This window comes from Arvicanthis niloticus, chromosome 18 (genome assembly GCF_011762505.2).
Source record: "Arvicanthis niloticus isolate mArvNil1 chromosome 18, mArvNil1.pat.X, whole genome shotgun sequence".
Classification (NCBI taxonomy): Eukaryota; Metazoa; Chordata; class Mammalia; order Rodentia; family Muridae; genus Arvicanthis; species Arvicanthis niloticus.
The window spans coordinates 13311379-13323599 of NC_047675.1; the positions used below are offsets into that span (position 1 = coordinate 13311379).

The 12221-nt window shown below is 37.4% G+C and overlaps 1 protein-coding gene across 1 annotated transcript in view; it reads right to left on the minus strand.

Annotated features, from left to right (window-relative positions):
* Positions 1-12221, minus strand: part of Itfg1 (integrin alpha FG-GAP repeat containing 1) — a 137751-nt gene that overhangs the window by 20230 nt on the left and 105300 nt on the right. The window contains exon 11 of the mRNA XM_034523105.2: positions 781-931. Within this exon, the coding sequence (XP_034378996.1) occupies positions 781-931 (151 nt within the window). The remainder of the gene's footprint in view (positions 1-780; positions 932-12221) is intronic.

Sequence of the window (12221 nt, forward strand, 5' to 3'; positions counted from 1 at the left end):
TTGGTGTACAGAAATTAAAAATTGATTTATAGGCAATTTTGTTAATTTTTCCTTTCTACCAATTACTTTTATGCTTGAAAACTAATGAAAACTGAAAGGAAATGAGATTTGGCATAGGAAGAACAGAAGGAAATACAGAGATTGATCAGTCATCAATGAGTACAAGGCTCTTAAACCCAGTGGACTACAACAACAGAACGAGAAGGCTACTGAAGACACAAACATCCTGATGGGCATTACTTCCACAGTAAACCACCTTGCAAGGATGGAAGTGCATAAACTAACTTTATACACGTCAGCAGTCTCTTCTTTCTTCTAAATAGAGTTGAAGTTTTCCCTACTAAGGTGGATATCAGGTACTGAAAGAGCCTTCTACCAGGTTATCCAGCAGCCAGTGATGGAGCCGTAGAAACGGGCAGCTGATACCTTCTAGTTCACAAGTGTAAGTGACTCACTCTTCTGCCATTCTGTGCAGGTACCTGTTGGCTCTGCTTTTGGTCAGCATGTAAATTTGCTACTCTTATAAAGAACACTTCTGTGGCAGTTTATTCCAAATAAGCACAAAAACAGATAACATTTTCATAGTCAACTATAGAGATAACTAGTACTATCATTAGCCAGACCACACCCATATTTAACATTAAGAGGTTTTTGTTAATGAATTCATCTACTTTCATTCTCATTCTACTTTCTGGTAAGAAAAACATGGAACTACAGTGAGACAACACTAGGGTTTAACATGGCAGATAAACTCAAAACACAGGACAGCTCTGGACTTACATCTTCATAAATATCAAAAAAGGTGGCAACCATGGCATCTTTGATTAGATTTAGGCCTGCTAGGTCCCAGTAGACTTTAAACATCCGATGCACTTCTTCACAGCTCGCATTATTGCATGGGACGTTCTCCAGTAAAAAGGCTTGCTGATTGCTGTGTGATAGACAAAAGGTATTCAGTTAAAACCAGTCCTACAAAGCATCAGCTATGCTGTATCTTCCAGACAGAATATGTAGAATTCCGGGACTCCTGGGCTGAGACAAGAAATGCTTTGTTCTCTCTTATGTGGCTGTGTCCATCCAACCTCCCTCTTTCCAATGCTATCCACTCTGCCTTGCATTTTAAGTTAAGTAATACTTTAGGTGTGCAGCTATCCTCTCAGAATTCAAGCATTCTTTATGGAGAAGAATCATAAGACTCAGCAAGTGAATGCAACTTACAAAGGTCAGGAGGATCTTGAAGGCTGTAAAAGGGGAAAAACTGCTAGGGAGAGGGACCCTACAATCAGCAGAGCTGTCTGCAGGAGGCTCCAGCAATGCAGCTTATGAATCTATCCCCATTATGGGTGGGCTATTTGGTGCTGGAGTAGAACTTGAGTGACACATGCTGCAGTTAGTCACCTCTCTTACCTATGACTTTCTAAGTAACCCCAATAAGTCACTGTTTCATCCAGACAGATGTGTTCCTTTGGTCTGATCAGTGCTCTTTGTAGAATGAACAGATTTTTTTTTGCTGTCATCTTTTTAAAGTCCCATACAATGTGTATTAATGATCAATGAATATGTGAATTTGAATTGGAGACTTGATTTCACAGTTCTGTAAATCATGCTCTTCACAATTTCCAATGTAAACTAATAGTTTACAACAGAAATCTTTAGTGAATTTATACAACTTAAAACATTATTCTTACTTTAATATATGTTTTGTATAGGTAGAGCCAGCATTTTACTTTTAAAAGTAAAATTTTATTTAAGCCTCACAGAAAAAAAAAAACTGTGATAAATTTGCTTCTGAATCCCTGGTCTTGATTTAGTTTCTCTATATTTTTGGCAATTATATATAATGCATCATTTAAAAAATGTTTTATTTCCAAATGATTATGGAATTATTATAAAATTCAGGCAACAGAAACATTTAAAAAGTTAAAAAATTATTTTCAAAGATAACTACCATAAATAGATTGGTGTGCATCTTTCTAAGACTTCTAGGAATATACAAGTATAAAAGTACATTAAGAGTAAGACAGTAGTAAATCTGGATGTGCAAGTATCTGTATCTCCCCCACATAAAACTACCAAACCTACTTGGGTTCTGTTACACATATTCTAAGCACTCTTTCTTTACACAATATAGAATACTTGTAGAAAATGTATATAATTTGATGGAGGACAGACTCTGGACACCCATTGAAAACTCCCTCTACAGACGTTGCATTGTGTTTGTCTCTCATTCTCCTGGCTTATCACTTTCAATAACAACTCCATTATGTCAGTAATCTGTCATTCATTTTAACATCTAGCTACCCAGTGAGGTCATGGATCTTAGAGGAAAACCAACTACCCCTAGAGGGGGTACTAGACCAGAAGCCAGGAGAGGGCATGAGATCTGCTGGAACTGGAGTCAGAGGCAGTTCTGAGGCACCTGAGGTGGGTGCTGGGAACTAGACTGGTCCTCTGGAAGAGTAGCAAGTGCTCACAACCACCGAGCAATCTCTCCAGCCATCAGCCTATTCACTGGTTGGATAATTATGAATTTAGAGGGTTAGTTTTTGCCACTTTATATATTCTAGGTATTAATCCCTATCTGCTGAGTAATTGGCAATGATTTATTCCCATCCTACAGGCTGGGTTTTCACTCTAGCGATTATTTCCTTTGTCGCAATGCAGCTTTGTAAGTTCATATAATTTCACTTCTCAATTCTTGTGATTGTTTACTCTGCTACTAGAGTTCTTTTCACAGTATTTATTGTTGTGACTTGGGTAGTTTGTCAGCACTTCTTCCCATGTTTTTAAAGTTGTGTCTAGTGTCCTTCACCAAAAGTTTTATAAATATTTATATAGTTATGCCAGTATTTATGACATCTTAATTAATTCTAAAGAACATCTAAGAAATATTAAAGAGAGTCTGTCAGGCAGACTAAAGACAGTACCAGGTAACTATCTAGATTTATACAAGGCAATGCAGAGCAATGAGCTCATACAAGGTCAAATGTGCAGGCAAATATGAAACATCTATGTAAATCACATCTCTTTAAGGAAGATTAATTAGAAATTCAAGTATAGTATCAATCATGTCAGCAGGTGAAAAAAAATGCATGATGAAATCGTACAAACCTGGAAGAGGCCAGACATACACTATTGGAAAGTTCTAGAACTATCAATGAAATGTAGTGATGATGAGAAAATTTAAAGGTGCTCTAAAAATATCTAAGACATGCACTAAAGTAATTATTTTTAGTAGGGAAACAGAAAGTACAAAATTAAATCATGAAAACAATATTTAAATGAAAATCACAGTAGAAAACAATATAGAAAAAAGTAAGATGGTAAACTAACCAAATCAACATTGGTATGAAATATAAGTGTTAGATTGGTTTAAAGAACCTAAGACTCAAATAGCTTGTTTATAAGAAATCTGAAATATAAAGTAAAAAAAAATAGGTTAAAAATTACAAGTCATGATAAAAGGTCCATGAACAAAAACCTAGCAACTAATAAAATGGAAGTACGTACTGGTCAATTATTACTTACTAGAGATTTGAATTTATAACATCATACATTTCAGTCTGTGGGTTGGCCAGGTCCACCTACTTTCCCAAAACTCTTAACTCTGCCCTTTCTTGGATGGTCAATGTTCTAGCTGTGGAGTGTCTTTCAAATGGTTTTGGACAGGAGGGAGCAGCCAGAACAGAGAGACCTATACAGTGAGACCTATATTTGTTTTTCTACTTCAAAAATTCATGCAGGAGATGCAGCTCTGAGTGTCAACTGACAGAGCTTCTGAGTTTCTACTCTATAGCAATGATCCTCACAGTGGATCAGTGGTTCCAAAGGTTGATCCAAGCAACAACATAAGACTTGGGTGTATGAAACTCCAAGTTATTCTCGTTAATGTCTGTCTTAGGAACCAACATGGCTTACTTTCATATAATGATACTGCTTGGGCCAAGTCTCCTGCTGCTATCCCTTAACGGGGTTATTAGGGAAAGGGAGTGGACCATTAATTAAGAGGGGGACACATGAGGCTGGCAAAGGTAAGTTAAGAAAACAGTAAGAACAAGATTTGTATAAAAACGTCACAAGGAAACCCATTATTTCATGATACCTTTAAAAATTAATAAAAGAATATAAAAACCTATCCAAATTTAAGATTCAATATTATGTTCTTGGAAAAAGCCCCAAAACATGCTGAGTTAAGTTAATTATGTATCTTTTAAGGGGAATATCATACCAATGGAAATGTATTAAAATAAGATTAAACCAGGAAGATATAGAATCACCTTTAAAACCCTTTATTAAGCATAGTTATTTAGATAACTGACTAAAACTTGGGTTGAAAGAAAAGCAAATGCAACAGAATTAGTTCCTCTAAAATACTGGGTAACCCAGAGGCAAGTTACATTTCACCACCACTCAGACACAACAGGAAAAAAAAAAACCAAACCAATCAGGTAATAACACACAACAGAAATGTGACTTCTATACTAGTAAATGTATGCTAACAAAGTTGTCGAAATGCAGAGATATACAACGATGGTGTGAAAAAGGCTGTATGTTGAATTCATGATCTGTGGAAAAGCAATACTTTTCAATGCTGTGGCTTTCCAGGCAGTGTTCTGGTTTCTTTTTAGGTCTTTTTGTTTTCTTTTAAAGACTGGAAATTAGCATATCAAGTATTAGGCTTTACTATGACATTTTCAAACAACATTCATCTTCCTCCCTCATCTTTTCTCATCTCCTGCCCAGAGCCACCTTTCCACTTTTAAGTCTCCCCTCCACATGCTCTTCTTTGTAGACACCTTGCTAGTTTCATATCCTGTACTTATGTACACACACACACACACATACACACACACACACACACACTCAGCAGCTGTATTTCAAAGCCCATTGTGTGGAAGACGACAGCTGCTGTCCTTACCTCCATCTTTTATTTGGCTTGCATGTGTGGAAGGTGGGGGGGAGTTTTCTGCTTGGATTGTATTTTTAAACTCTTGTTAAGTTCTTGATCATGTATGATTTCTTCCTTCCTTTCTTCCTATTTATTTTCGTATCTTTAGTGGATACTTACAGAGTCCTGAAAGGATGCAGGTCAGTAGTACATCTTCTCAGAACGTGAGGTTCCTGGCCTGTCCTCATAACTTTTTCACTTGATATTTTGACTTTAAAGTGTCAATTATGGGCCAAAACAAAAATGATAGTACATAATGATTAGTTATATAAAATAGAGTACATTTTAATGGAAGTTACATCTTATGCAAGAAAGGTTTTCAAATCTGTGCAGTGAAAGTCATACAAATATCAGAGTTACTTCACATCTGAATCCAACTAATTTTTAATGCTTGGTAGACTGTAAGAGATCAATATATAATTTGTAATTATTAACATCAACAATGCAGATAATTTTGCTTTTGTATGTATTGTTCTCTATTGCATGTCACAAAAGACAGATGATTACACAAACACATGTATATTTCAATTTGTGAAGGACTTGATAGATTTAAGAAAATAATTTTGGTACTTTAGATTAATTGCAATCTCTGATCTGTAATTCTCTTTTATATCAAATGGAAACACTGGTAAACTCTGAGTGATAAGACTATGGGAGATTTTAATTTATTTTTTGTTTATATGAACAAAACTTCCATGATTTGTATTAAAAAAAAAACGTGTAATAAATACCATAAAGGACATAGATGCTTCAGTAGCAGTGTCATATGTTTATCATGCTTGAGGCCTCAGGTTCAGTCTGTGCACTATTTAACTATTATATCTAATAGTTCTTAAATATATGAAAATGTGAACTCCAGCAGGGGATCCAATAACCTCTTTTGTTTTTCGCTGGTGTGCATGTGCGCGCGCGCACACACACACACACACACACACACACACACCCCACAGACATACACACATGAATAATGAAATAAACAGAATAAGTCTAATAAGTCTAATAACCCTTACATAGCTTTAGGGTGGCAGCTGGTTATTAGGACACCCAAGTTTACATTAGAGGGTGGGAACTTTTGGAAATGATCTGTTATCTGCAGGAAATGTAGAGTAGCAGGAGCTGGAATCCAGTTACCAACAAATATCATTTAATCAATTACAACTATGTAATGAAGCCTCCCTAAAAACTACATGACTAGGTTCCGACAACATCTGGGTTGCTACATGTGACCTGTGAAGGTGGCAAACTCTTTAGATAAAGTCTCTCTGAGACACCTCCATCTGCTTTAATGTAACTTGTTACTTGATTTACTATTTATAATTTTTGTACAAAAACTGGGCAGCTAGGACTTATGATGGTAGTCTGAAGTGAGAGTAGTCTTGGAGAACTGAATCATGACACATGCAGAGTCTGACACTGTTGGTGGGTAGTCAGTCTTGAAGTAGTCTCAATTGTTATAAAGAAAACAGTCTGGAGAATCAGATAAATGTAACTTGTTAATACTTTGTCAGGCAATTTTGCATCTCTGTTCAACAAAGAAATAAGAAATTGACCTTTAGTTTCTCTCTGGTTATAAAATTATTCCAACTGAATTTTCTTGGGGGGCATTATAAGGTATCTAGGAAAGATTAACTGAACACACACCGTTTCCACATCTTATAACAGATGTAAAATGATTAATATTCATGCCTTTATTACACCCCTTTATGGAAACCTGGATTCAAGGTCATCCCTTCCTTCTGAGGACAGGTGGACCAGCTTGCTAGGAGCAGGGAAGGAACTAGAAAAAACTGGATATCAAACCTTTGACCCAAGCATCAGAAACAGACAAGAAATAGAAACAAAATGGTGGTCCAATATTTGAAGGACTCCCTGGAAAGATTTAGATTTTATTTTTCCATGTAGATTAAAAATGGTGCCTCGCAGTGCCTGCATGTTCTTCTATAGGGATGAACTAGGGGAGCCTGTATGGACCTGTCCTCCAAGAACCTTTCTCAACTTCCTAGGCCTCACATGCAGTGCCGCAGCACACCCTAGTCACCTTGCAAGTGTCTCTACCAATCTCCAAGCTTCCACCAGGACCTTCCATCCCTACCCTCAATCCACAGGCCCCTCCAATGCCAAATTCAACTTCTAGAATTAGCAAGATCTATATCCCACAATCCATGATGCGATTTCAGCTAATAAAAATGAATTGATAATTCGGGGGATGTGGTGGTTTGAATGAAAATGGCCCCCATAGGCTCACAGGGAATGGCACTATTAGGAAGTGTATCACTGTGAGTGGGCTTTGAGGTTTTGGAAGCTCAAGCCAAGACCAGCTGTCCCTTCTCCTTCTGTCTACTGATCCAGATGTAGAACCCTTAGCTCTTTTTCCAGGATCCTGTCTGTCTGCATACTGCCATGCTTCCTGCCATGATGATAATGGATTAACCCTCTGAACCTGTAAGTCAGCCCAAATTAAATTTTCTTCATTATAAGAGTTGTCACAGTCATGATATCTCTTCACAGCAATAGAAATTATAATAAGATGTTAACAAAAAATTTTTTTGAAACAGGGTCTCAATCTATAGCCCAGGTTGCCCTAGGACTCATAATTCTCTTACATCACCATCCCAAATGCTGAGATTGAGGTGTATGTCACTACTCAGAAAGTAGGTGTATTTCACAGACAGAACAAGTACCGATCTTTGGGAAGTCAGAGGGTGGTTCCTAGTAGCCTAAAAAAATATTCTCCCATAGATGACCATAGGAATCCTTATGAAGTAAAGTAGGTTGACAGGGGAGAGATTGGGAGGGAGGGAGAAAGGGAAAACAGAGGGAGACAGAGCACAAAGGGTGGAGCGGGTAGCTAGGGGTAAGGAGAGGTTAGAAAGATTGATAATTACTTTATGTCAATCTGACAGGGCCATAGAATACCCAGGGCATATCTCTGAGTGTTTCTGGATAAGACTAACATCTAGCATAGTATACTAAAGAAAATATGTTTAATCAATCAAAAACAAGCCAAACAGGACAAAAAGTTAGTGTAAGTGGGATGTCTCCTTGCTTGATTCCTTTTTGGCCTTGGATGTGGCTTGATACTTTGATTCTTCAGGGTTCTAGAGCCTATGAGGCTTTGAACTAGAACTCACAATGACACTGTCCTCTGGACCTGGCTCTCTGCCTTGCTGACTCTATCTAGGTCTTAGCTGTGGAGTGTTGACAGTATTGTGTTAATCCTTACAGTGTCACGTACTTTACTCTTCCCATAGTTTTTGTTTTTGGAAACTCTGACTCTTACCAAGATGGTTATCTTTTGAACATAAAAAGAAGGCTACAAATCAGGAAATGGCAACCTCAGGGGATATGAGGGGTGTATTACCTCCCAGAAAACCATTATTGTCTTTATTCTAGTGAAAGTCATTCTAGACATCTGACTTCCTGAATTGTAAAAGAATAAATACACACATTAAAAAAGATAACTCTATTCTTAGCAACTTGTAGCTATGGCATTAGGAAACAAATACATAATTTGATGTTATTCTACATATCACTATAGTCATACATTTTATGATTCTATTTACTTCAAATAGGCAAATATACAGAGACAGATAGATGGGGGAATGGTTCCTGCTATTTAAAAAATAAGGGCTTAGCCGGGCAGTGGTGGCGCACGCCTTTAATCCCAGCACTTGGGAGGCAGAGGCAGGCAGATTTCTGAGTTTGAGGCCAGCCTGGTCTACAGAGTAAGTTCCAGGACAGCCAAGACTAATAGAGAAACCCTATCTCGAAAAACAAACAAACAAACAAACAAAAAACCCCCAAAAAACAAACAAAAAAAAAACAAAAAAAGAAAGAAAAAATAAGGGCTTAAGGAATGGGATCTTCTTTAGTGGGTAATGGATAAGGCTTAAAACTAAATAAGAGATGGATACAAATTTATAATTGTGACAAAGATCATTAAATTATACATTTTATATCTTCAATGCATATATTTTATGGTATATGTCCCTACATCAATAAAAGTGCTAAAATATACATTATAAAATATTAATAAAGTAGAAAAAATATTAAAAATTATAGTATAGAGACTACCATATATTTTTCTAGTTATGAATATATGTAGCTTACCTAAGCAGATAGTGTGTTATTACATAGTAACCTTAGAAAATACTTTCCTCACACTCCACCATAATAATACTGTCATAAATTAGCCAACCTCCTAGTAAGTACTTCAGTGCATTCTTCAACTACCTGTTGGTTAAGTCCTAAGTCAATATGCTTGCCTTCTTCAGAGCCAACCTCAGGAAAACTCTGTGCTCCCTGGAGACTCAAGAAAGGAATGAGTGTGCTATTTTTGATACACATCTTTAAAAAACACCATGTGGTTGATGTAATTCATGGAAGGATAATTTCATTTCTGAAACAGTATAGTAATTATAACATCTCACCAATAAAATCCCCAGGGAAGTATTTCTCACTTGTTGGAAAAGGTGATTTCACTGATGTGTTCTTAAATCTGGATGTGGACACACATGATTCTACAGTTTTCTTCAATCATATATACATTTCAAAAAAATCAGTGAAATATTTATCCTGGAGAAGTGAAACTATGGAAAACTGTCAAAACCGTTATATGAGATAGGAGCTTACTTAGAGCCAAAGTTAAAGTGACCTAAAAGGTCAAGTATTATTGCTATCACGTTAAAAAGAGTCAGAAAAAAAAAAGATAACTATTTTGCCGAATTTCAGATGTGCCATACAATCTATTTCTTACGATTTTCTTTATGTACCTTCTGCCAGAGACAATCTGTCTGAGGCTTGGTAAATGTTCTTCCGATGTAGTACAACCATATGTTTTATTTAAAAATAAGTATTTCTCTCTCTCTTTTTTTTTTTGTTTTCTTTTTTATTTTGAGACAGGGCCTCAAACATGCTAGGTGGCTGAGATGACGCTGAACTCCTGACCCTCTGCTCCCAAATCCTCGTAAGATTAAAGAAATGTGGCGCCATAGCCAACTTATCTCTGATTCTTCTCAGATTCTATTCACACATCAGATCATCTGAAGTCTTTCTAGACCTTTGGCTTCCACTGTTGGTTAGTAGAGAAGAGGAACCAAAACATGCTGTATGAGTGTGAGTCCCATGCAGTTAGAATGGTGTTTAGGGAGAATGATCTCTGCATGTTTGGCTTCCAAGGAAGGAGAATTACATGAAGATTATGGAGACAGGACAGTTTTGAGGTTGGACTCTCAGGACTACTGTCTCTGAGGAAGACAAGGAAGCAGGGAAGGTAGAGGGAACATTCTGACTGTGATTCAGTCTTATCATAGGCTCCAGCTACTCCACTGGGGCTCTGGATTTGGGTAGCCCTTCAGAGTCCCAGCAGGGTGCAAGGCTAGATCCTGCACTGAAGAGGTGCAGAGTTGTTCCAGACAGTGTTAGTATATAAGTGCTGGCAGACAGGCATTTTCCCATAGGCTTTGAGACTGTGTGTTGGGTGGCATCACTCACTAGACTGCTTATGTACTATTTGTGGGGTACAGAACAAGGATGCCTTGTGTAGTTTGATTCTTACAATCTTATGAGGAGCAGAATATTATCCCTGTTGTGCTTATGAGGTTACTATGGCTGTGAGGCATTAAAACTTTTCACAAACAATGTTATTGGCTTTCAACATTTATGTTCTTTCTGTTATCTTAAAATTTCATAGAGTTTGCCTTTAGTGAATGTTTACCAAGTATACACAGTTGTTCAAAAGTTTGGGCCAGAAAGATTGATTCTAAGATCCAGCGGGGATGGAAACAAGGCCTTCTAGACACAGCAGGACTGACACCCATCTGAGCACAGAGACTATTGCAGCTTGCAAGATCCAAGATGAGTTCCAGTGTTGAGAGAGAAGTGAACACAAGCCCCTATCCCTAGCCTAGAGATTATCTCCAAATGAGAACCACTCACAAAGTAAAAGCTGGTTTTCTCCAATGGAGTCTCACTAGGTATACAAAGGAGATTTAAGGGCAAGCCCCTCCTCCCCCTGCTTTTTTTGGTCTCACAATGTATTGTCTGCCTTCCCCCTTCCCCTTTCTCTTTCTTTCTGAATTCCTCTTCCTTTTAGCCTTATGTATCTTTTGCTTATATTTATGGTTTCTAATTTTGTTTTTATTTTGGACATGTGTGTATGACTGTGTATGTCTTAGCATCTGTATGTGTTTCTTGTGCTTTTTCTTTGGTGCCTCCAACTCCCTGGTTTGTTTGTTTGTTTTGTCCTACTCTGATTTGTTTTGTATTTATCTTATTATTATTGTTATTTTAGATACCAATTTGTATCCTAATGAGAGAGAGAAAGAAAAAAAATTAGGTGGGTGGGGAAGTGTGGAGGATCTGGGAGGAGTTGGGGGAGGAAAATGTGTGATCAATATATTATATATAAAAATCTATTAAAAATTGTTTGGCCCTATTCTATTTAGATTTCTGTTGCTGTGATAAAATTCCATAACAAAAGACACCTTAGGCAAGCAAAACATTTATCTGGCTTATGGCTCCTGGTACATCATTAAGGGAAAGGAACTCAAGCCATTATTAACAGTAACATTATTAACATGACATCACAGTCAAGAGCAGAGAAACAGATCCATGCTGCCTGTTTGCTTTCATGGAACTATTCTTACTTAGGCAGGGTCCCTCTGCCTAGGAACAGTGCAGCCCATTGGGCTGGGTCTTCTTACTCAATCTCTCACAGATTTGCCCAGACCTGACCTAGATAGTTAATCAGTTTAGAGTCCCTTCTCAGATGATTCTAGGTTGTGACATTTAAAATCAACCATCACAGGCCCACTGAGGCAAACAAAAACATACCAGCTGCTGCCTCTGTTTTATGAAGTCCAGGTTTGATATAATTCAGCACATGCAATGGCACTTTAAGAGGTGCTGCTATCAACTGGGGATGGAATTCTGTAGGTTTGATCCTCAGCACAGAACCAAAAAAAAAAAAAAAAAAAAAAAAAAAGAGGCAAAAAAGGGGGAGAGGGAAGAAGAAGAAAGAAAAGAGGGCTGAGAAGGGGTTGGTCAGGAAAGTATGTGGGGGTAAGAATCAGAAGTTCTATTTACTGTACAGAAAACTCCCAGTTTTGTCTTACTCACTTTTGTGTACTAAGTTGTGGAAAACTACTTTTCTAGAACACAGTTGTGGTGGTTTGAATAGTTTTGGTCCCCATAGACTCATGTGTTTGAATATGCTTGGCCCATGAGGAGTGGCACTATTAGGAGGTGTGGCCTTGTTGAAGTAAGTGTGTCA